The 24,703-nt window shown below is 29.6% G+C and overlaps 4 protein-coding genes across 5 annotated transcripts; 2 read left to right on the top strand and 2 right to left on the bottom strand.

The window, feature by feature from the left end:
* Positions 1-3,052: 3,052 nt before the first annotated feature.
* On the bottom strand, positions 3,053-11,017 carry LOC114378408 (beta-amylase-like). 2 transcript variants are annotated; one of them, XM_028337001.1, is made up of 8 exons: positions 10,610-11,017; positions 6,340-6,411; positions 5,864-6,262; positions 5,389-5,553; positions 4,945-5,229; positions 4,672-4,881; positions 3,689-3,928; positions 3,053-3,586 (listed from the first exon to the last, which is right to left on the bottom strand). In XM_028337001.1, the coding sequence occupies exons 1-8, from the start codon at positions 10,850-10,852 to the stop codon at positions 3,374-3,376; spliced, it is 1,827 nt and encodes a 608-aa protein (XP_028192802.1). In that variant the 5' UTR covers positions 10,853-11,017; the 3' UTR covers positions 3,053-3,373. The 2 variants fall into 2 exon arrangements, with proteins under 2 accessions (XP_028192802.1, XP_028192803.1); XM_028337002.1 differs by having other exon boundaries at positions 4,966-5,229; positions 10,610-11,015.
* A 2,306-nt stretch (positions 11,018-13,323) lies between these two features.
* LOC114379025 (vegetative cell wall protein gp1-like) lies at positions 13,324-13,755 on the top strand. The gene has a single exon (XM_028337585.1). The coding sequence runs from the start codon at positions 13,324-13,326 to the stop codon at positions 13,753-13,755; it is 432 nt and encodes a 143-aa protein (XP_028193386.1).
* Positions 13,756-19,884: 6,129 nt separating this feature from the next.
* Positions 19,885-22,147, top strand: LOC114378061 (transcription factor bHLH115-like). The gene is made up of 5 exons (XM_028336577.1): positions 19,885-20,160; positions 20,385-20,441; positions 21,168-21,242; positions 21,321-21,483; positions 21,644-22,147. The coding sequence occupies exons 1-5, from the start codon at positions 20,009-20,011 to the stop codon at positions 21,890-21,892; spliced, it is 696 nt and encodes a 231-aa protein (XP_028192378.1). The 5' UTR covers positions 19,885-20,008; the 3' UTR covers positions 21,893-22,147.
* Positions 22,148-22,539: 392 nt separating this feature from the next.
* Positions 22,540-24,017, bottom strand: LOC114378062 (uclacyanin 1-like). Its single transcript, XM_028336578.1, has 2 exons — positions 23,591-24,017; positions 22,540-23,206 (listed from the first exon to the last, which is right to left on the bottom strand). The coding sequence occupies exons 1-2, from the start codon at positions 23,754-23,756 to the stop codon at positions 22,722-22,724; spliced, it is 651 nt and encodes a 216-aa protein (XP_028192379.1). The 5' UTR covers positions 23,757-24,017; the 3' UTR covers positions 22,540-22,721.
* Between the last annotated feature and the right edge of the window lie 686 nt (positions 24,018-24,703).

Here is a 24,703-nt window from a genome sequence, read left to right as displayed (position 1 = left end):
TTTATATTTTTATATAATGCTATTAAATTTCATTAATTAAAATGCTAAATATTTTAGCTCAAAAGTTACATATCTTAAAAATATATTATACATGCAATTGAAATAATTTAATAAACTTGTAAATGGTTTGAAATTGATAAAAAGTTGTATATTCAATCTATTTAACAAAGAATAAGGCATTAAAATATAATTGGTTGGCTGAACAGTATGAGTTATTATAAAACGTCTTATATTGTATTTAATTCATGAAGATAAAACAAAATAAAAAAGGAAGTAACTTCATTTAAAAAACTTATTTGACTTCTTTTGCATCACATGAAAATAATGAGTCTCAATTGTCAAATAAAGAATAGTGCATGTCACGATTTTCCTAGTATTGATGGAGGCCGTGAAATTAATATATGCACATTATCATTTTTATCATGTTGTTATTATGATATATTGATTTAATTTGAAATGAAAATTAATAAAAATACAAATATAATATGTTTATTAATTAAATGTTAATAAATTGATAATGATTACAGTAAAAATAAATACAAAATTAAAGCTGGTTTTAATAATATATTGAAATTGATAGTGTAATATTTAAAATTGATTGTTAACTGCCTACTAATTAGAAATAAGTCAACGTCTAAATTATGATTATTTTGATATCCTGAGCTAATTTGAAAACTGAGATTATTTCCATATCCTAACAGGATATTTAAAAATGGATTGTTAAGTACCTATTAATTTGAAATGAAAACTAACAAAAAAACGAATAAAATATGTTCATTAATTAAACGTTAATAAATTGACAATGACGACAAAAACAAACACAATATTGAAGTTAATTTTAATAATATGTTAAAATTGATAGGATAATATTTAAAATTGATTGTTAAATACCTACTAATTAGGAGTAAAACAACACCAAAATTATGATTATTTGATTATTTTCATACCCTAATAGAATATTTAAAATTGATTGTTAAACACCTATTAATTTGAAATGAAAACTAACAAAAATTGATTGGTAAGAATATTTAAAAAGATTTATTTCATTCATGGAGGTGTACATTATTATATTTTGTCTTTGAGGTTGGATAATGTTTTTATCCCGTGATATTAGGAGGCCCTATAGTTGTAGAAATTCTTGGCAATATTGTATGTTTTTGTTTTTCGTTTCCTTTTTGTTTCTATTATTATCGATTGATCATGATAAGGCTTTAATGAATAAAATAAGATGTGTTGTTGTGTGTGAGATTAAAATATATATTATCCATTATAAAATTATGTATATTATAAAATTTAATTTAACAATGGACTAAAACATCAGTCTTTCTGCTAATATTTAAATATTATATTATATATATATATATATATATATATATATATATATATATATATATATAAAAGAATAATTTTTTAATGGGAAGATGACACATGGTAAACTCATGTTAATTATGTAATTAATTCAATTGTAATTAGTTAATTCAAAGAATTTAATTGATTCAAAATAATAAATAACAAATGCAACCAATAATGTTTTAATTTTGATGGATTCCAAATAATAAAAAATAAATATAATTTATTTATTTATATTCATAGTAACATATAATTATGTCAAATTTAATTATATAATAAATCAAATGTAATAATGATAAAAATATGATACAATGATTCAACCGTTAATTATGTGTATATTAATATTTAATGAATTGTTATATATAGTAATCAATTATTATATTCTAACAAATGTAACGAAATTTATTATTTTTTAGATGCTAAATAATTGTATGTTATGATGATTTGATTTAATAACAATTAAAATAATTTAAAACTCTTGTTTTATGAATTTAAATTCTTATTTTTAATGCAATAATATTAATTTCTTTTTCTTTTTCTCCTCAAAACACTTTTATTATTATTTAGTGCTTCTTTTAATATCTTTTTTTTAATTTTAAAAGTTGTTAATTAATTTTTAATATTTCTTTTACCTTAAAATTCTATTTTGTTTCTTTAAATCTCTATTTAATTATTTTTAATTTAAATTTGTATCTACAAAGTTAAAGATTCTACATGTTTTTCTTGAACTCTTTCTATCAAAAAAATTGATTGACTATTATACAATAGTTCTTTGCTTGAGTTATTTTGGAACAAAGGAAACAAATTAATTCATTTTCTCTATTTAGAATCACCAAAAAAATAAGAATCTAATAGTTAACTCATGAATTTGACAATCATGTATGATATGAAAAAATTTGTTAATAAGTCTGCTAGTTAACTCATACAAATATTTTATATATTTTAATTAATAAAAATGAGTGTTTTAAAAATATTACCTTTATAAATATATTTTTATCTATATATAACTTAAATATTATACAGAATTTTAATGAGATACATCAAATATTAAAAAATATTTTAAATTAAATTTTGTAAATATTAGTTATTCTTTTATTTTATTTTTTTGGTTTTATTGTGGGTGGAAAATGGAGTATGGGAAATTGCTAATGGCCAAAAAATGGGGGTTAACATGAGTAATGCTTACATACTTTAGTCTTTACGTTGTTATGTTACGAGAAAAAAAAAACTTAGCATCAGTTAGCAGCAGCCCCTGCAGTGACAGTAAGGTGCAAGCAAAAGCGACGTTGTCCTTGACCATTATGGTCCTTAATTATTTTGGCTTTAGCAATCACCTTTTTCTTGTATTAGCCTTCACGTCCAAACATTTACCAGTTTAACACCCCCACCCCTGGCCCAATCTATAAGCCAGAAGCTTAGGACTATCAGCACCATGTATCATATATAGATTTTGGTTACGTTTTTATAACAAAAAGCTAACAAGTGGGGATGTAGCTCAGATGGTAGAGCATTCGCTTAGCATGCATCTCCAGGGTTTTATGTTTTTTTATTTTATTTTATTTCATGCAATTATATGCATATTTTTGCTTATATTTTGTGACTTCATAACCTGTTCGTTTTAATTTTGTGGTCCACTTTAAAGATTACAAGTTTGCATAAAATATTCTTTTTGGTATCATTTAACATTTTCTTAATAATATAATTGTAATAAAAAATTATTATTATTAGTTTTTCACTGATATTTGGTACACTTTGAAAAGCTTGTAGATAATAAAGAACATGTAAAATTAATCGTGTAGTGATATAAAGAGTTTCTATACAAGGAGAAAATGTGGGTGCTGCAAGGAAGCAAACTATTTTAAGCTATTTTCTCATCTCCACTTTGTGATTGGCATGGCAGTGTAGCAGGCTTGGAGCAGAACCAATTGTAACTCCCTTTTTCACATTTTGCTTCTCCTTTCATATATATATCCTTTACTTTTCTATTGTTCCTTAATTCCTTCCTTCTTTTTCATTGTCGTTTTTAGTTTAATTTTAGCTTGAATATACGTACAATAATAGCAACTATATAATCAAGAAAACCAGTAACATCAAGGCTCATGTCTGTTTCCTTATACCATGGATAAGGCTCCACTGGTTTGGTTGCTTCAAGAAGAACTTCTAGTGGAATCTTGGGCTTCGACCGCTCCATAGGTACTGTGAAATGATAGTACTTCTCTGGGTCTGGACAATATTCCTGTATATATTTGGCAATAAGGAAAAATCCTTTAATTATGCACTTTAAACCGACACAAAATATTGTCATCCTTCATTAAATGCAGTATTAATTGTTTCTTACCAGATTAGCATGCATCTTTCTCACAAAGGCTTTGAATATATTAAAGTTTGTTTGCTGCATTAACTTATCTGACAAACGAAGGTATGTGACACCATACATTTTTAGTGTTGGAGGACCAAATTGGTTAACACCATTTGGTCTAGCATTTAAAAGGATTTGATTATAAGCTTCACGGTCATATCTTGCAAGTGCATTTTCCCCTGCAACTTCAAGGTTCTCCATCCAACCACAACTAAGCACCTACATGAAAAGGCACACATTGAACAAACTGTGCAGGACAAATATGATAATGGCGGCTTAAAAAAGGTATGCAATAATCATTTCTCAATGTTATTTCATAATATGAATTCATATCCTATGTTTTATGCATGTAATGATCGTTTGAAGTGTATATTGTGGATAATTGGTTTCACATAACAATAATAGTTTTAAAATTGGCCCATTGAACTGATGAAGGCATTAATTCAATTTTAGTTGAATAGGTTTTATATCTTTTAATATTATATAATATTTTAAGTAATGAAATAATTTAAATTAAAAAATTAGGATATAAAAAATTATAAATTAATACAAATGACTAAATTATATGTTTCATAAAATAAAAATTAAAAATACTTGAGAAAATAGTTGATACTTATGAAAAATATGTAAGTATATTTTTATTTATCTTAAAATATTTTAAATTGAATAAAAAAATTTAGAAAAAACTAAAAAAATTAAAAAGATCAATTCAACTATACCGGTTCAATGCTAATTTTGGTTGGTTTGGATTGATTTGACTGGTTTCTACCAGTTCTGAAATGCTTTGCTTTTTAAAGTTTCTAGACCGGTTCCAGGTTCAGTCCGGTCCAGTTTTAACAATCATGCATAATAGTAATGTGTGTGTGATGGAGTTGGTTAACTTGGAATATATATATCAATTATATGTTCTCTTTATTTAGTGGAGAAGTAACTAGATTGAAATTTTAGTTGAAACAAATTACTTGTTGAACAAGTTCTTGCGCTCCACTTTGGGCTTTAGCTGGTTGCTCATGATTTCTCATCTCAAGACATGTAAAATTTAAAATAGCATTGTGCCGGGAGAGCATCCTTGCTACAGGTCTGTATCCATCTCTATGATGTAAGTTGTAATAGCCAGAAGTAAGCTCAGCAGCATGGCTTTCTGCTTTATACCACCAGTGGATTCCAGCAACCTATTTTATAACAATCGTTAGTTGATTTATGCAAAAAAAAAAAAAATACCCTTGCTAATTTACCATATTCATTTGATAGTTTACTTTAGCTGCTAACTTCACTTTGCAACCTAGGAATACATTGTTGGCTTCATCTAGGATTTCATCACCATGGGTCAGCAACTTGTTGGAATACCAGGTTAGAAAAAATTTCCCTTTCTCTGTTTGATAAGTTCCTCCTGATTTGAAAAATTCTGTAGATTCAGGTACATCATTTGATTCCCCAGCATTATCAGGTAGCTCCCATTCAGGATGGTCTGCCCTTAATGCAGCTCCTTTGAAATCAGCTTTAAGATATTTATCGTAGCACTGCAAGATTGCACATGTACGTAAATGAGTTTGACAATAGGAAGCCTTGTTTTTATTGAAATAAGTAGTGAATATATACCATTAAGCTTAATCCTTATTGTTTGCAGTATATATATGAAACTATGAACAAAAAACTACAACAGAAAACTCCAAACGCACCTGAAATTCTCCAATACCAGGAAATTCCCACCCTAGATTTTTTGTATAAGAGGGATATCTAAGTTCTCCTGCTGGACCAAGTCCTACTTCAATGTCTATCATGAGCTCGGATTCAAGAAAATCTTCCATATTATCTCTGAAGCTTTGCATGTAGTCGGTGTACAACTGTATCACATGAGAAAAAACAATTTTAACATCAAGAAGCAAAAAAGTTTTAAATTTTGGTAACCAAAAAGACCAATAAATTCCTTTCGGCTTATTTTTGTAATAGGCTTCTTTCAATTAATTCATGATAATTGATAAAGTACTTAAAATTGGACATGTGTAGACCTAAAAAGGATAAATGGATGTGTATGTGGTCAGAAATATAGGAATAGTGGCAAGACTTGCTAAAACTATAGCTTTTTAGAGCTTTAAATAACATGTGAAGTCCAAGAACATCAAGAATATAGGAAAGATAAATATTCAAGTTTACCTCAATGGCAGTTCGTCCATGAAACAAAGGTTGGTTGTCCACGCCGAGGGATAAACATTCCTTGTTCCTAATACCTTTGCGGTTGGTGTAAAAGATATCAGGGTCCGATTCTCCAATTTCAAGTACCCATTTAGGGAGAGGAATCAAAACGGAATCTCCCACATTCCCCCCACATTTGTGGAATGACATTATAGCTTGTAATTTCAATTTGCAGTCCTGAACCATTTGAAACAAGGTCCTATAAGCGGACCAATCATATTGTTGAGGCCCTTTGGATTCTACTATACCCCACCAAACATCAACCATAACCCCATCAACACCTACTGCTTGTAGCTCTTTGAGTTGGTTCTCTAGTCCCACTCTATCTTGCAAGACATTATCATTTGTAACAACTCCCAACTGTCAGCAACAACTATCACATTTAAATGGAACACAACACCTAGATATGTTGATAGAACTTATGATTTATGACTTACCGGGAGCATCACATATACTGGTACATAATTTGCAAGCATTATTGGATCTTTGGAAATTGTACGAACTTGTGCCTGCATTTTATGAGCAAAAATTCTAGGTATGACAGGTTGATGAAATTGTAGATCTTACATGTTTTTCTTGAATGTTTTCTATCAAAAAATGGCTCGGTCATTCTACAATATTTCTATGGTTGCATTATTTTGGTATAAGGAAACAACATACATGTATCCCTTGGTTCTTCCCTCTCTTAGACAGTACAAATTTTTATATACGTGGCAAACTGTTGTACACTATTGTTTTATCGACCAAAGTATAGCAATTTGATAATGGTAATAGAAGTGAAAAAGAAAATAATCAGAAGGGAAAAAAAAAAGAAAAGGAAGAAAATAGTTTGAGTAAATAATGTATGTGTGATATTATAAAGAGTTTTTAAACTTTCATCAAATTACAAAATGATATGTGTAGGAACAGAACTACAAAGAAACATACATGCGAAGTTGCCTCCCCTAATAAAAAAAAGCCTCTTATAATAATTTATATTTTTTTTTAATAATAGTCAGCCCCCCTCGCCAAAGCAATAATGTTCATAGCATATATGATATTTTGTTGTTCACTAAACTAAATTTTAAACAATTATTAATAGGAGAAGATAATCATTATTATTGATTTTGTTTATCTGTGATAAATTTTGCCACCCCTAATTTTTTTTACTAGTTTGGTTCATGTATATGTGGTAGTTTGTTAATTTTTTAATAACTAATTAATTAATAATATAAAATTTTTAGGTTTAATTATTTATTTGGTTCCTAACATAATTTTCATATTTTAGTCTTTATATTTAAAAATTATTTATTTTAGTCCTTACACATATTTTAAATTTATTTTTGTCACTATAATTTTTCATGACATGGAATAAAACGAATAAAAAAATTATGTGTAAAGATTAAAATAAGTAATTTTTAGGCGTAAGGACTAAAATATAAAGATTATGTAAGTATAAGGATCAAATAAGTAATTAAATAAATTTTTTTATGCTTATTATACATAAAAATTAAACTCAATTTTATCTAACTTTTAATAAAAAAAATTCTTTGAAAAAGAGTGTAATTTCGTGTGAGAGGAAAATTATGGGTAGACATAGCCTATTTTGTGTCAGAAACAATTCTTATACTGTAGGGTATCTAGCTATACCAAATACCCAAAATACCCCTCATTATACTTTTGAAATGTTGAAGCACGACCTCTATATAAAGTACTCAGGTATTCTGCCTAGTCGAATACCTGAGTGTCCTTGTCACCCTCTCACTAAAGGTGGCCCTCCTAATAATATTTAGGTATACAACTGAGTCGAATACTTAAGTACCCTCTTCACCTTGATACTAGAGGCGATGAAAGCACTAAAGGTATGATCCTAAAAGTGTTAAGAGATATTTGGCCTAGTTGAATACCTGAATACTTTCATCACCTTGGCACTAAAGGTATGATCCCAAAAGAGTTCAGGTATTCGACCTAGTTGAATACCCAAGTACTTTCATCATTACACATGTACACCTAGCAGATTGATTATCAAGGTTATCCTAATGACGACCGTTAGAGGTTGCCTTTAATCCTCTAATGATGATTAGATGAACATTACCTGATGTGGTAATAATATACAAGGATCCATGGATCCAAGGCCCACTATGATATATATAAATAGCTATGAGAATATTGTGGTAAGACATTATTCATTCTCATTTATTAATATTATCATTTATTGCTCTCGATCGAGACCTTATTTAAGCGTTGAAGTGCCTTAGCAGGTATCCCACCCCTGGATTGCCAAGTAATAGATTAAGAAGAAGAAAAACCCCTTAAGGAAGAAGACACACAAGAAAGTTATCTATTTACTCTTGTGCAGGTACAATTCTTTTATAATCTTAAGTCACAATTCACCATAAAAGAACTCAATTTTCGTCAATATAAGACATATATTCATTAAAATGCACAAAAAGTGCCTTAGAAAAAACCCAATATTCATTAAAATAATAAATAAATTAACAAAGTCTGTATTGAAATTGTTTTAATATCATTTTAAACTTTTGGTTGTGTTTAGTAGTACTCATGCAATTCAATGACTATTGGTTGCTTAATTTATCGATCAATATGCCAACCTCCTCCCTTTTTATTATAGAATGTTCATCAATTCAAATCAATCTGATAAGTACGATTATATATTCAAACTGATCGAACTAATTTAATTGATTTGGATTTTTTTCTAGTTCAGGTTTGACTTGAGCTTAACCAATCAAAATTCGATGTTGATTGGTTAAGGTAATGAGTTTACATATCTTTCTATTATTGTTGGAGAACAATTCAAATTCCAAATGAATGGAGCTGGTGAAGATTCAAGGAGATTTTTTTAGGAATTTGTTATGTTTCAAATCTTTAGGATTTTATCTAAATTTAAATGCATTATTAATTTGTTTTAACTTATTTTAGGAATTTGTTTCTTGTTTTAAAGACTAAGATATGATAATATTTGGATTTTGTATTGCTATTTAGCTCTATATATAGATCCCAAAAAAAAAAATTCTATAGTGTGTTTCATCTAAGATCCCTTGGACGTGTGGATAATTTTGTTGTATGTAGAGGAGTTTTTTCAACAAGTGGCATCAGAGCTATGATAAGGAACACACAAAAGTTTGAAATCTCATTGTTTGATGAGAAAACATATTTTATGATTTGGCAGTCTACCGTTCAAGACCTTTTAGTGTAGCAAGGTCTTGATCTGGCTTTAGAAGATGAAAAGTTGGCTGCTGTAGGTGAAAGGGAATGGGCTCAAATACAAAGGAAGGTTGTGAGCACAATTTGATTAACTCTTGTTCTCGAGATCAAGTGCAATGTGTTAAAAAGGACAACATCAAAAACCCTGTGGGAGAAGCTTGAGAGCATTTATGCATCCAAGTCATTGACCAATTGTTTATTCTTGAAAATGGAGTTGTATCAACTCAAAATGGAGATGAAAGGAAATCTCCATGATCACATCAACAATTTAAATAAATTAATGTGTCAATTGTCGAATATAGATGAAAAAATATTTGATGAGGAATAGACAATGTTAATGTTGGCTTCACTACCAAGGTCCTACAAACCTTTGGTTCAAACACTGCTTGTAGGGAGGACAACATTGAAGTTGGATAAGGTGACTACGACTTTAAAAGAAAATGAGAGAATGATGAAAGATGAAAGTATTGACAAGGAAAGTCATGTACTAGGTGTGCACCGGTTTGAGTAATGGAGGAATCATTCTTGGAGACAACAAGATGGACAAAAAGGAATATCAAAGCCACAATGGCATCCAAAATGAGATAGGAGAAACGTGGAGTATTATTATTGCAAAAAGAAATGTCATATGCAATCAGTGTGCCTAAAATACAAGAGGACTTGAAAAAATTGAGTTATGAAGACAAATGATGACAAGTCTAAGGTTAATGTGGTCCAAAATTTTGAAGATGAAAACTTATATTTGGGAACTGCTAAAGAAGTTGTTAAATCAAAATGGATAATGGATTTGACTACTACTAATGTCATTTCATTGGGAGAAATAACATATATGTATATTTCTTTAAATTAAAGATACAAGATGTACAAGGGAATATCAATTGAACCAAACAACTTAAAATCAATTGAGTTATTCCCAATTTATTATAATAACAATATTGACACATTCCCCAATCTCCCCTTAACTAAGTTATTCCCGGTTATTTGTGAGCTTGCCCTTTTACGGTTCCTATTTGCAAGGGACTCGTGGTTAACGTTTAAAATAAACACCCCAAAGCGTGGACCACTCAAATAGTCTCTTGGGTCACTGGGTGGGTCTTTCACACTTACGGTTACCCTATCACTAAGTTATGACACAAAATACAAAGAAAGGGGGAGATGATGAGTTAGGGTCATTATGGTCAATATCCAATCTCTGTCGTATATATACATATGAAATTTTGTTTGGTCACGAGAAAATGCGACAAAGATAAAAAAAAATAAAAATAAAAATAAATTATAATCTACTCTAAGTCTCTAATAATGTATAGAAGCACAACTAAACATAATTTAAGAAAAAGAAAGAAAGAACACGTGCAAGGATGATGAACCATTAAAAACTCTTGAAGTCTTACCCGGCCCGGCTAGCTATTCTGGCCACATGCAAGTTGATGGTACATAGTTAGATACCACTATTACATTACTATCGTTACTTGCTACACATGAAAATGAGATAAAATGGTTTACCTCAGATTCAGCAGTTGCAGCTGCTTTGAACGGCACTCCAACACGTCGTTGTTTCTTGACGAGGCCACGGTCCAATTTGAAGCCATGGGTGGTGGCTCTTTGCTTCCTTGCTCTCTCCACACGTATAGCTCCACCCGCCCCAGACATTCCGTGCTGTAAATTATACCTTTCTTCCAACTGAAAAGTGATTCTTGTCCCCATATTAATGCGCTGTGCTACACACACTATGTTTTCCATTTGCATGTACGTAGTTGCAGGAACCTACCATGCGATGGAATAATCTTTATGGGGGAAAAAGAGAAGAGAAGATGAATGAATCGAACAATTTGTGATAATGCTTTCTATATGATACAGTGTGTTGTGAATTGGTTATTTGTGTTTGTATATTAAAGGCGCTAATTAATCGACACAGTTTATATCAGCAACGTGCACACGACACGAGTGGACGTTGCTTCTTCGTTCTTTGGACCAATGATCAAGGATATATAGAGAGAGCTTCTGGACCGTCAGTGTCAATTCTTCACGATTGTTCACGTGCTTCTTAATTGGACCTTTTTTTTTTAAAATAAAAGAGATCAGTCTTCTAAATTCTAATTGTAATGGGGCCTAAATATTATATTATCTAGCAAAGTGCTTTGGTTAATGGCATCCCTTTATTGCTAATCCCTCCTGTTTTAGGTTTTTTCTTTGCAAAAATATCCTCAAAGAAAACACATTTTCACTCCAAACTAAACAAAAATTTGTGTTTTTGTTTCATGCTAAGATGTACACATTCTAAAAAGAAACATGTTTTCACTGTATCAATTTTTTCGTATAAAATTAATACAACTCAAACTTATTTTGTTTTATAATTAATGCTAGATAAAAGTAACCTTTTTTAAAACAATCAAATGAATGATGATATAAATTATTATTTACTTAATAATTGTAGCTCAGTTAGTACTACACGTTAAGTTTATGAGAGAGGATTTGTGTTCGACCCCCGTATAATATAAGTATTAAGAGATTTGCAACAATTAACACATGAAAGGTAGAATAGGGATGAAGGGTAAACTAGGAAATTCACACTCATTTTTTAAAGCTAGTGGTGCAATCAACTTTATGGGGTGCGGTTAACAATTTAACCTTGTGGAGGATCCTTTTATCGTGACCCATCCCATCATCATACTAGTCAACCGATCTGGTCCACTTTCTAAATAGAACCAGAATATGTTCCATTACCAAGAGCAAAGAAGTGGCCATAACAAAACAAAACAAAGAAATCAAATTCCAGAAGGTCCATTCCATATAAGAAGCTTCAAATCGGCCCAAACCAAACAATTCGGGGATACAATAAACCATTTTTTTTTATTAAAATATATATAAGTATCCCCAATCACGAAGATGACGTGGCAGACATGCATGTCTGTCAGGCTCGTTTCTCTATGATAATTGAGTAATTGACTATTCCTCTTTTTAACGGCTCAATTTTACTCACCATCCATCCTCGTTCATACTAGATTCCTTTTCATGTGAATTTGACTCTGTAACTTAATCGCCAGAATGTCCAATTCATTTTATACTATCCCCCCTTCCATGCCACCATTCTTCAGTCCAAGGTTCTCTGACACAGCCAGAAACAATGGTATCAATCCACAGAATGAAATAAATAAATAAAATAGTGAGTAATTAAATTTGTCTCTAAAAATATAATCAGGTAATAAATTGGTTTTTGAAAAATAAATAAATAAAATTTAATTCTCAAATGGGTAAAAATTCTGATAAATTACTTCTGCTGTTAAAATTATAAAATTATTTTATAATTAAATTATAATATTTAAAGATCAATTCATAATAAATTCTATTTTTTTCAAAAACTAATTTAACATTAAATTCTAAAGTTTAAGAATAAATTTATTATTAAATTATCTGAAAAATTAACTTTTTGAAGTTTTACATAAAAATTAATTTTTTATTTTTTATCTTTGAGTAACTAATTTATCAAAACCTCACATTTTCAATAATAAATTTGGCCTATTTACCCTAAATAAAACTCTATTATCTAATTTCCTACAACAACACAATTTTTATGGATACCATTTATTTCTTCAGATAAAACGATCTTCTTTTTTATTTTTTTTATTGTGGGTGGAAAATGGCCTACGCAAATGGCCAAAAAAAAGAAGGGGGGGTTAACATCAGTAATGCTTACAGACTGTATTATTACGTTACGAAAACTCTTACTAGTTAGCAGCAGCCACTGTGACACTAAAAGTGCAAGCAAAAAAGCGACCTTGACCATGGTCCTTATTTGTCATTGCCAATTCTCAATTTACCTTTTCTTGTTCTTGTAGGTAAATATTAATAAATATTGATTAAAAATTTAAAATAAAAATATTTTTATCAACTTAAAAGAATTACATGCTTCATAATTTTTTTCTCCATATAATAAATATTTTTTTTCTCTTAATTGTTTAATCAATATCCTTCAAATTAGACTCCTTTTGTAATTAGCCTTCACGTGCTCTCACATTATAACACCCCCACTTCGTGGTAAGTAACTCTTGATCGACATGCACTCTCTCTCTCCCAAAACGCCATGAGAAAAAGACGAAAAAGAAGCCACAAGACCCACACTCGTCTCTGCTGAAGAACAAAATACTAGGAGAAGAAGCTGTACCAAAAAGGAAATTTCGAGTACAAAACCCCACACCTTCATCTTCAAATTTCAGAAAATGTGCTACGTGGGGAAAGCAACAAAGATCTTCATCTTCATTGTGACGGTGCTCGTTGTTCTGGGTCTAGTTTTGGGATTGGGGCTCCTTCGCCGCCGCCACCACAACAACACTGCAAATAAATGCTCAGACGAATCTTGCATTCCTTCACCAACCACATTTCCAAACCCCAATTTCAACACACCAACCCCACCTTCTCCAATTGACAACAACCCCACTACCCCACAAACTCCTCAGCTTCCAAATCCAATTCCTCCACCTCCTTACTCCAATAACCCATCTTTGCCGCCGCCGCCGCCGATTCTGCAGTCTCCGCCGCCGCCGGAGGAAACAACCCCTCCGACTCCTCCTAGTGTGGCGGCGCCGCCTATGAACACTCCCACACCAGGGTCGGCGCTGTTGACCCCAGGTCCTGTGCATGCTATGGCCTAATGAGCTATCTATCTGAGTGGTTCTTCTTTTTTACTTTCTTTCATATTTTTACTGATGGGGTTATTTAATTTGTGAATGTTTTAATTGATGAGAGAGAGAGAGAGTATTGAGATAATTAGAGCATTTGTAAGGTGGGATAGTGAATTTACAGAGCCGTCCCTGGCATCTATATTGATTTTCAAGGATGACACTTTCTTATATTGTCTGCATATTCCTTTGGTTGGATCTATGTTTTCACTGTCGCCATTATTACTTAGGCTGTGACGAAGTTTAGTTGCTAACGGTAACGGAATCTAATAAGTGGAGATTGCATTCATCTCCATTTTAGTATTTCTTTAACCTTTTCCCGTGAAAAAAGAGGATTCGGGAATCTGCGGGGCTTCTCCCAAATTACACATTTTTATTTTTATTTTTTATCACCAATCTTGTTTATCAAACAGTAGATATAGACTATGTTTAAGTTGTTCAGTGGAATTTAGAGATGTTAAATCGAGTTGTTCAAGCTGGGCCTGGGCCCGCTGGGCCAGAGTGAAAAAAGGAATTGCGTTGGTCCAGATTAGTCGGGTCTAGTCCTATGTGGGGTCAGTCAAACTGATCCTAATTAAAAGTAAACATAAAATGAGATGAGATGTGGAAAGAAAACGTTGGGAAAAAGATTTAAAAGTATTATTCCCTCTTTCCTTTTTCAAGATCCTAAATTTAAAATAATGTTTGTTTTTTTATTATTATTATAAATCTCATTCTATAATGTCATTAATTACTTTTATACTTCCAAGACCTATAAGTTAATGAAAAGAAAAAATATAATAACAAACAATTAGAAAAAAAAATATTAATTATAAGGATAGTTTTAAAAAAGTTATGAATTTAAGATAATTATTTTTCTTTAAGTTAAAAATAACAAAGAGTGGGTGATAAACGAAAATATATTAATTTTTTAATGTAATATTAATACTAAAGTAATTCTGTAAAATCACTATTTTCTTTTATTTATTTATTAATTTTTTTGGTTTATGTAATAGTATAAAATTTAAGTTTTTCACATAAATGAGATAAGAGAAAAATTAACAATAATACGTTAAAGCATTAATGATAGAATTTAAAATAAAATAATTGTTCAAATCCTATTAGTTACTCAACATGAAATTATTTAATCTCATTTTCTATTTCGAGTCTATTAGAGAAACTCATTACCTTCGTAATAACATCAAGTGTATATCAAAATATTTTAACACTCAACTAATTTTAAAGCCAAAAAATGGTGATATAATTTAAAAAAATATTTTGGACTTTATCATTTGTGGTAGTTGCTGTACCCCGCTTGTCGCAATTATTATTGGTTGATCCCTCTGAGTTCCTACATATTGCCGTCCTTTTTTTTATTATTATTTACACATTTTCATATTCTAATAGATGAATCGATTTAAATTGCACTCATTAGTTTTAGATACCTCAAATAAATACACACTTCTGATAAATTTCAAATTTAACTTGGTGTCTCCATAACAAATGACGGATGGCACGTCTTTCTCCAAATTGGAGAATGTATAGAAGAAATTGCATATCTGCCCATGCATGAAGTTTGTGTTAGCATGATTGTAATGTTTAAGATCATTTTGTATGGTTTAGCATAATTCAGGATCATCGGTGATGATGCATTGATTTTAATTACCACTACATACTTTTTTTTTAAATGCAAGACTTCATCATATAACAGAGATATGTTTCTTTTATCGCTTTAAAGCCATAATGTTGTCATTAGCATCATAATGAAACTGTGATGTTAGATGTGTGTATTTATTAGAGTTGTTCACGGCAGTATTTTTTTTTTAAAAAAAAGATTAGTTGAATTCCTTTAAAAAAATTAGCTGGACTATAAGTCGGCTGTATTATATTATTACACTCTCATTCCGTTATTATATATAAGACATAATTACTCACTTATTAAAAAGATATTAACTTAATTGATAGTCATAAATTTATAATTTTTAAAAAAATATTATTTTCATTAATACTCTATTCGTTTGTAATTATAAGATTATTTTTAAAAAATTATTTATTTCTTTTTATAAGTTTCTTTCTAATTTCTAGCTAGATGCATCAGTTATTTTTTTTTTCTATTCATTCTTAATTATTTTTTCTTCAATAAGTGGATAAAAAAATAAAAAAGAATAATAATATAATTAATGGACAGATTCAATATAATTAACTAAATTAATTATTTTTCTTAAAAGAAGAAAAAATATTAACATCTTTTCTAATTATTTATCGATACATTCATTTTTCTTTTAATAAGAAGTATTTTTAATTAAAAATAATTAATAAAAAATATTAAAAATCAGATCTTATTAAAAAGAATAAATGTTTTGATCTTTAATCTCTTATTTAATTCTTAAATGGTCACGTCAATTAACAGCATGTTTCAAGCCACTAGGAAAGGGAGAGGTGGATTTTATTAAGCATCCAAAGAGCATAGATGGCCACAAGAATGGAAAACTGCATAATATAGTAATAGGAATGAGCTAATCACTATTATGATATTATCGTTACTATTATTAGGATTAGTACGTCAATTTCAATATAGTGATTTCTAGAAACATCATCGGAGCAGTCCCAATACCCAACCCTCATTAAATACTCCACCTTCCCAAAAAATTATAGCTCCTATGACAAAATAATAAAAATGGTAAAATAAGTCATTTTAGTTATAAATAAAAAAATAACAATCAATATTATGTATTTATGCATAATAAACTATAATTGTTAAACAATCAATAATTGATATTCTTATGAATACTTACCTTATTTTTATTCAAAAGTGAGGTATATTTTTCGAAAAGATACAGTAAATTACGTATACTTTAGATATGTTTTTAAATGAATATTTTATAAATTTTTAATAGTATAATATAAAAAACTTTTTGGTTCATCTTTTGATCTTGTTATCCGGCCAAAAAAATAATATTTTTCATATAATAAATTTTAAATTAAAATATAATTTTAATTCTTCTATAATTTTAGTCTTCTTATTTTTATATCAAAAAATATATTTTTTTATAATAAATAAAAGTAATTTTTATATTTTCTGAATGTGTAAAATTAAAGTTAAATATTAATTTTGATGTGATACATTAATATCAATTTCGTGTGTTTGTATAGACTATTAACAAAGAAGTTTGTATGATAACAAATTAAATAAAGTAAAAAATAAAAAAAAGATTTGATAAGAGTTAAACTAATTATCTTCTTTTCAAAGATAAAGTTATAAATCAATAAAACACTTATATTAATTAATTAAATTAATAAATACCATTTTAAATATATCATTAGTTAAAGATTTATTATTTCTATAATTATAAATTATAAAAATATTTAATACATAAATTTTTTTAGTACCATTTTATATATTTTTATTTTTAATAGTTTACCTATATAAATTTTTTAGTACCATTTTAAATATTTTTATTTTTAATAGTACCATTTTAAATTTTCTATAATAGTTTACCTATATAAAAGTTTTTAGTACCATTTTAAATATTTTTAAGAAAAAAATTATATATTTATAATTAAATTTAATAAATTAATATATAAATTATTTTGTAAAATTATTTTAATATACAAATTATTTTTACTCTAATTATATAAATCAAAATAATTACATAAATTAATATATAAATTATTTAAATTTATTTTAATATGTAAATTATTTTTATTCTTATTATATTAAATAATTAAGTTTTAATATTTAATTTTTTAAGAAACTTACGTGTTAATATTTTGGTTTGAACTATAAAATGTATTTAGTAAATAATTTTTTTAATACCAATTATGTAAATCTAGAAAATTACATAAATTAATATGCAAAATATTTATATAAATTTCATAAATTAATATATAAGTTATTTTATAAATTGATTTTAATATAAAATATTTTTTACTCTAATTATATAAATCAATATAATTACATCAATTAGTACATAAATGATATAAATTAATTAAATTTATTTTAATATGTAAATTAGTTTTATTCTAATTATATAAAATAATTAAATTTTAATATTTAATTTTTTAAGAAAGTTTCCTGTTAATATTTTCGTTTGAACTATAAAAATTATTTACTAAATAAATTTTTCAATACCAGTTATATAAATCAAGTAAATTTCATAAATTTAAATTTAAATTATTTATTAAAATTATTTTATGTAATTTTTTAAAAGTTATAATTAAATAAGTAAAGATTTCTATATATAATAATTTATTAATTTATATTAAAATAAAATTTATAGTAATAATAAATATATGTAATGTTAAATATTAAATATATTTAAATACTGAGTTTTTTTTTATGTTAATTTACAAGTTTTTTAATTAAAAAAATTGTAACTCTTGATTAGTGATACATGTAATATAATGTTTATAAAATTAATTAAATAAAGTAAGTGTGTTAATGATTTATTATTTTACCTTTAAATGAATGATCAAGAGTTCAACTCTTATCAAGATTCTTTTTACATAAATTAAAATTATAATTTTGCCTAAATTTTAATAAATAATTTTAACTCTACATTTAAGTTGACATCACTAGATAATAATAATTTGTTTATTTGTTTATCCCTCGAAAAATAATTGAATTCCTGTGTAGACATTATTGAGCATGGGATTAATTGGCACAAAGTTGTTAAACTATTAATAATCTTAAATTTTAGAGTATATTTGATAAAAAAAAATTGCTTGTAAGCTAATTAAATATTTATAAGATAACTCAAGTTTATAAGTTAAAAGTTTGTAGCCGAAAAACTTATAACTACCAGCTTATTGAATTAAAAATATTTGGTGACATTAATTAATAAACTAGCTTATAATTGTAAAATGTCAGATAAAGACATATTTAATTATTTGATTATATATATAACTTCTAATATTTTAATTAATTTGCAACAACTTATCTCCTTAAAAATTAAAAAATAATTTTTAATTTTAATATTATAAAGAAATGATAAAGAATTTCTGATTTTATATTATATAAAATAGATCGTAGTTGTTTTGCTTTCTTGTCATATGTTTCTTGTTTTTCAACAAAACAAATTATAATTTAAAAGGTTTGAGAGCAAAAGACGTGACAGACAAAAAGTAACTTCGGTAAGAAAAGCAGGGCAGACAAAAAAATGGTTTAAAATTGGACAAAAAGTGAAAAAAATTTCAAATAATTTAGTAAGGATATAAATAGAAAAAGAAAAAACTAATAGATTATAAGCTATAGACTAGTTGAACTAGGTTATACAAATAAGAAAAAAGTTCTTAAAATAAGTTTGTGTTGTAAATAAGTTTATTTATTTATTTTGTCTTATAAGCTAGTTAAACAAATTGTTAAGTTAAAACTAGTGACAAAAAGCTTGTAAACTATTAATGTAGATTGTCAAACACACTCCAAATCTTCATATGTAATTACATTCAACATTAAATATTCTCTCTCACAATCTTAGCCTGCTGGAATAGAATTACTCGCGCGGAGGATTCCTCTGTCTCGTACCAATAAAAACATACTATGGAGAATACTTGACGTTAGAAAAAAAAAAAAAAAGTTAAAATTCCCTTATATCTTTACAGAGATAATTTTCATATAGGAATGTAAGGTTATGTTATATTCACATGTAAAAAAATGATTTATCGAATAGGAAAGATTATGTTACATTTCTTACTTTAAACCACTTATCCATAACACTCATGTATCCTAATTCCATAAAAGAGATTAATCTCCAAGTCAATAAGTTGAATGATTCCCATGCTCTTTAACCCACAACAGCAACAAAAAAACATAACAGAGATAATTTGCCACTATATGCTTTCAATGTTTTTTTGTGTAAAATAATAAGGTGGCTGAATGGTCAACTCAGCTTTGCCTGTGAAACGTTCCCAACTCAAAGGCATAAACCAAGGAGAGAGATGACGTTTACTTGGCTCCTCTGCACTGTAACAACGTAATGCCAATTTGGCCATGGTGTGCACTGTTCTAGCGTGACGCACAATCTGCTGCTTGCGTCACACCCTCATAATCACAATGACTTTCTCTTTACTCCCACAACCAAAGAAAGATTAGTAACAAGTAAAATAAACAAAAGCCAAAGGAACAAATGAATAATGTTTTATGTTACATTACATAGTATTATAATATTCTCACGCTATTCACTACTCTCCATTTGGCCTCAGTTGATCATACACACTCTTCTTCTTCTTCTCTCTTCTTGCTTGCAATATGGACATGAATTCCTCAGGTGGTGCCTGCGGTTGGCTTTATGATTATGGCTTTGATATCCCTGTTGCTGGTTCTGACTTCATGGCTTCAGACTCTGGTGGTTTCAGTTGGGGGCCCCAGAGTTACAACTTCAAGGGTCCTTCAAATATGAGGTTGGGTTTGGTTTCTAACTTTCTATTCTTCTTTTACTTTCTCTTTGGTTTACACTCTGCACCACAAAATTTTAAGCATGAGAATTGTAATGAATAATATTTTTTGATGCTTTTGTAGTGAATAGTATTGTATTTCTTATTGTTCTCTAGAAAGAAGAAATTTAATTAATCTTTACTAGAAAGTTAGCTAGAACTGTCTCATGATGATTATTTTATAATTGCAGCTTGGAAATGGAATACTCACTGGATTCAACTGTCATGGAAAATGGTCCTTCAAAGCGGTAATATTATCACCTATGGCCCTGTAAAGAATATATGAAGTAAAAGTTGTAGCTCCACAACTGCTTTAAGTTTTAGTAACTATTATTGATTGGGTTCAAAGTTCTATGATTTGGAATCTTGGCATGGAGCAAGGACGTGTGAGTCATAACCAGGATAATTTAGAAATTTGTACAATTTGAAACCTGTCCTGTGACATGTTTTATGAATTATGAGATTCTACAGCAAAAGAGCACCCCAATTATCCAAACTCTGTCGGCTAGAACTTTACATACAGTTTTCACCATGTTGTGAATATAGAAGAGGAAATTAATTCTATGTATGTACTATGGTGAACGTGGGTTTGAGTAAAAAGAATCTTATCGTTCACTTTGAATTTCAAAATGATTCTTTCAATTGCCTTTGTAAACCAATTGTTATTACAGATTAGTCAAAATAAAGAATATGGACATAAAAAAATGTTTCTCATATGTTAATTGATGTTCATAAAATTAGAGATTAAGAGTGTCTTATGTTTCTTTGTTACTTAGCTAACAGCGATCAAGTTTAATCTTTAGTCAACTAATAACAATGTTAAAATTATACTTCTCTCCTATGCTTGGTGGCAAAGTTCAATCAAGTGACTGTAATTTTGACGTGATTCTGTTTGCCTACAATTAACTTGAAATTTGTGATTAATTAGCCTTTGTGTGTCTTTTTTTTTATTTGTCACCTTTCTCTCTCTTCAGGTTAAGGACTGAATCATGTGCATCTGGCTCCAAGGCATGTCGTGAGAAATTGCGAAGGGATAAACTTAATGAGAGGCATGCTATTATTTTGCATATTGTGTGATTGAATTTAGTCTTCTAAATCTCATGTCTTCAATTTGGCATGATTTTAAGGTTTCTGGAATTGAGTTCGATCTTGGAGCCTGGTAGACAGCCCAAAACAGACAAAGTTGCATTATTAAGCGATGCGGCTCGAGTGGTAATCCAATTGAGAAATGAAGCCGAGAGGCTGAAGGAAATGAATGATGAATTACAGGCAAAAGTTAAAGAATTGAAGGTGATTTTCTGTTTCTAGAGATTATTTTATTTTGATGAATTGATGCAATATGGTTATATCTGTCAGAAATTCATTTTGGCTTTCTGTTTCTCAAAATAATTGGTCGTTGTAAGATTATGTGTTGATTGTGTGTAGTTTCTGAGCTTCTGTTTCCTTGCAGGGTGAGAAGAATGAGCTTCGTGATGAGAAGAATAGGCTGAAGGAAGAGAAAGAAAAGTTGGAGAAGCAAGTGAAACTGACAAATATACAACCCAGCTTCCTACCTCAAGCCCCAGATGCTAAAGGGCAAGTTGGTAGCCACAAGCTGATACCTTTCATTGGATACCCTGGAATTGCCATGTGGCAGTTTATGTCCCCTGCTGCAGTTGATACTTCAAAGGATCATCTGCTTCGACCTCCAGTTGCATAAAGTGGTTAGCAATAGCATCCACTTCTTTGTTGTATGTGTTCTTTACATGTGTTATATTTTTGTGTTTAAGTTATCCATCCTGTCTAATGTGTGTTTTCTAAAGTCACCGGTAGAAAGTGTGCTCGGAAACTGGTTAATAGTATAAGTTTGTGCTGTTGCTGTCTGAACTATGATAAGAAAGTGCTACATGTCATGGCTACAAAGTGTGTTGCATTATTAAAAATAAAAGTGAGTTTAAGTGGTTCTTTGCTGTAATGTTTTCTTTTTTTTTTTTTGGCCTAGGCTCTAGAACCATAATTATAACCTATGTTTCTTTCATTTTTAGCAACAGAAAGTGCCTATTGTTCCAAGATACTCAATGAATGCTATGTCCAAATCACGAAATGGCAATGTAAAGGGAGATTATAACGAGTGTGTGTTAATTGTTATACCACATCATACTTATATAGTGTGCTTGATAGGAAAATGATTTTCTGCGGTGTATTAATGCATGGGAAATTCCCTTCTATGTGTCCTGTCCTGTCTTTCTCACAGCATCTGCTATAGTGTGGAAGTATTTCAGTGTCCTTTTGATTTTTAAGCAAAGTTTTGAAGACTTGAAGTTGGTAAGTGCAAGCTTATCCTTTGTAGGATGATCCAAAAAGCAGTTTCAGTAATAGGGTCTAAAATCAAATATCATTGAATAATAATACATGCTCATAGAAATTATATATCTTCGAAGTCCGAAGTTGTAAGCAATAACCACAACAAACTGAGAAAGAGAGCAGCAAAATAAATTTTCACATGTAATAAACTTAGAAGCAACGGTTGAGTGAGATTTTTCCCATCCTTAGAAGGACATAAGCATGATTAGAAAGCTTAACACTACTGCGACATAGGCTTGTAGATTTCCTTTACTGGTTGATGAAGCTGACAAGTCTGATGAATGTTGTGCTAGAGGTGAAGTAGAAGCAGGAAATTCAGTGGAAGGAATGACTGGAGAGAATGTAGGACTTTCTAGATGTGTCTGGAACAATGGACTTGGGGATGAGGAGATAATGACTTCAGGAGATTCTGCAGGTGAAGTAGTAGAATCTTCAGGAGATGCTGCTGGTGTGACAGAATTTGTTGCACTGGCAAGAGTGTCTATTTCAACCTTCATTCCTTGGCTGCAATGTCCTATTGTCCCACAGATGAAGTATCTTTTCCCCGGTAAAGTGAGAGGGATGGTTGTGGCGCCATCATTGTAAGACTGAATTGGGTTAGTTGGCTGGCAAGAGTCATAATCTGCCTTTGTAACTTCAACCACATCATGGTTTGGCGGGTACTGGAAAACTGCATGCATCAATGTCATTAACTTCACATAATATTTTGCATTATACTCCGTTTTTTTTTATTTGTCTTTTAAGATTTCAACATAAAAATCAAGAAATACAATAAATTTTCTTGATTCTAATAAAATTGTTGTGTGATTTCTCATATTACCCGCTTTCATTTCCACTTCACTCAATAGATGTATGTGTAAATTAATTATAAATTAGGTGAAAAGTAAGGATATAATTGATAAAAGAGTAATTAATGTGATTTTGAACTTTGTAAATGACAAGAAATACAAAACATTTTTTTTTCAAAATTTCAACAATTAAAAAGGAACGGATGGAGTATTTTAGTATGATCAACATAAAGGTAATGTTTTGATGCATGCTAATAGTGACTTACCAAGACTGTCTCCCACTGAAAATATTTGGGAAGATGCCCATGATTGAAGGTTTGAGTTTGTGTCCCACCCACCACTTGGTCCTCCAACAATGTAATTTGTAGCCGAGGCCAATTTGATGAGCACAGCCATAAAAGATACCCTGAACATCAATTCAGGAACACCCATGTTTGCTAACAGCTAAGTGAGGTATGTGAGTGACAGAGAAGAGTCACAAGAGATGAGAATTGATCAAAGTTAATTGCTTGGATGTGATTGACATTTGAGTTGAGTTTAGAAGTCTATATATAGAGGATTAAAGGAATTTGGGGCAGAATCTTTAGAATGATGATGTGTGCTTGTGGTTCAGTCATGCAATGCTGGAATTGGTATAGTCATGCAGATGAGGGGGATTATCTTAGTTGGAATTCAAGTGCTCTTTTCCTGTCTGTCTTGACTCTTCCATTTGATTCCTAATCTATTATTTATTAAATTTTGCTGGTTAAGTGAAAGGGTGAGAGGCGTTTGAGTGGTTGATGCCTGGCGGATTCACAGGTGTAGAATTTTCAGATGATAGTTGTTGGATTGACAACAACTCAAGTTGGCCTTTTCCACATTTATAATTTGAAAACTATTATATCAAATCCACTGTCAGAAATTTGTGACTTAGTTCACTTGCACACACATCATTGTACCAAAATATTTCACTAGCAAGTTTTCCTCGAGTCTAACCAATCCGGGCAATAATTTTGAGCCTTTTCCTGTTCTTCCCTTGTGGTGCACCAAATCCATGTATCCAACCAACCCATGTATCCGGGCAATATATTAAACTATTTTCTGAAATGTTGGCGAGTAGGGATCTAATGAGGAACATCATATAATTAAATGCAGAGGAAACAAATACTAGTATTTACTAACATCGACAGTGTTACATTTCATCTGTACCGACACTCTTGGTCCGTATGATAATTGTCGTAACTCGGAAGACAATTTCATTAGGGACTGAGTTCGAATGCTGGTAACATAAAAAATAAAAAATAAAAAACAATCATCTACTTATGTAAACACAATCACGACACCATACTGGCAGCGGTAAATTTCCTTGGTTATCTGTTTGGAAGAGGCATCAATTTGAT

Source organism: Glycine soja, chromosome 12 (assembly GCF_004193775.1).
Source record: "Glycine soja cultivar W05 chromosome 12, ASM419377v2, whole genome shotgun sequence".
Lineage (NCBI taxonomy): Eukaryota > Viridiplantae > Streptophyta > Magnoliopsida > Fabales > Fabaceae > Glycine > Glycine soja.
This window is presented reverse-complemented; position numbering and strand designations above follow the sequence as displayed.

Excerpts from the sequence above, each read along its gene's own strand:
- LOC114378408 (XM_028337001.1), bottom strand. The coding sequence starts at position 10,852 with ATGCAAATGGAAAACATAGTGTGTGTAGCACAGCGCATTAATATGGGG. Across the intron at positions 6,263-6,339 it reads CAGTATATGTGATGCTCCCG|TTGGGAGTTGTTACAAATGA; the intron begins GTAAGTCATAAA and ends TGTTGCTGACAG. Across the intron at positions 3,929-4,671 it reads CGCAAGAACTTGTTCAACAA|GTGCTTAGTTGTGGTTGGAT; the intron begins GTAATTTGTTTC and ends CTTTTCATGTAG.
- LOC114379025 (XM_028337585.1), top strand. The coding sequence starts at position 13,324 with ATGTGCTACGTGGGGAAAGCAACAAAGATCTTCATCTTCATTGTGACG.
- LOC114378061 (XM_028336577.1), top strand. The coding sequence starts at position 20,009 with ATGGACATGAATTCCTCAGGTGGTGCCTGCGGTTGGCTTTATGATTAT. Across the intron at positions 20,442-21,167 it reads GAAAATGGTCCTTCAAAGCG|GTTAAGGACTGAATCATGTG; the intron begins GTAATATTATCA and ends CTCTCTCTTCAG. Across the intron at positions 21,484-21,643 it reads CAAAAGTTAAAGAATTGAAG|GGTGAGAAGAATGAGCTTCG; the intron begins GTGATTTTCTGT and ends GTTTCCTTGCAG.
- LOC114378062 (XM_028336578.1), bottom strand. The coding sequence starts at position 23,756 with ATGGGTGTTCCTGAATTGATGTTCAGGGTATCTTTTATGGCTGTGCTC. Across the intron at positions 23,207-23,590 it reads TTCAGTGGGAGACAGTCTTG|TTTTCCAGTACCCGCCAAAC; the intron begins GTAAGTCACTAT and ends TGATGCATGCAG.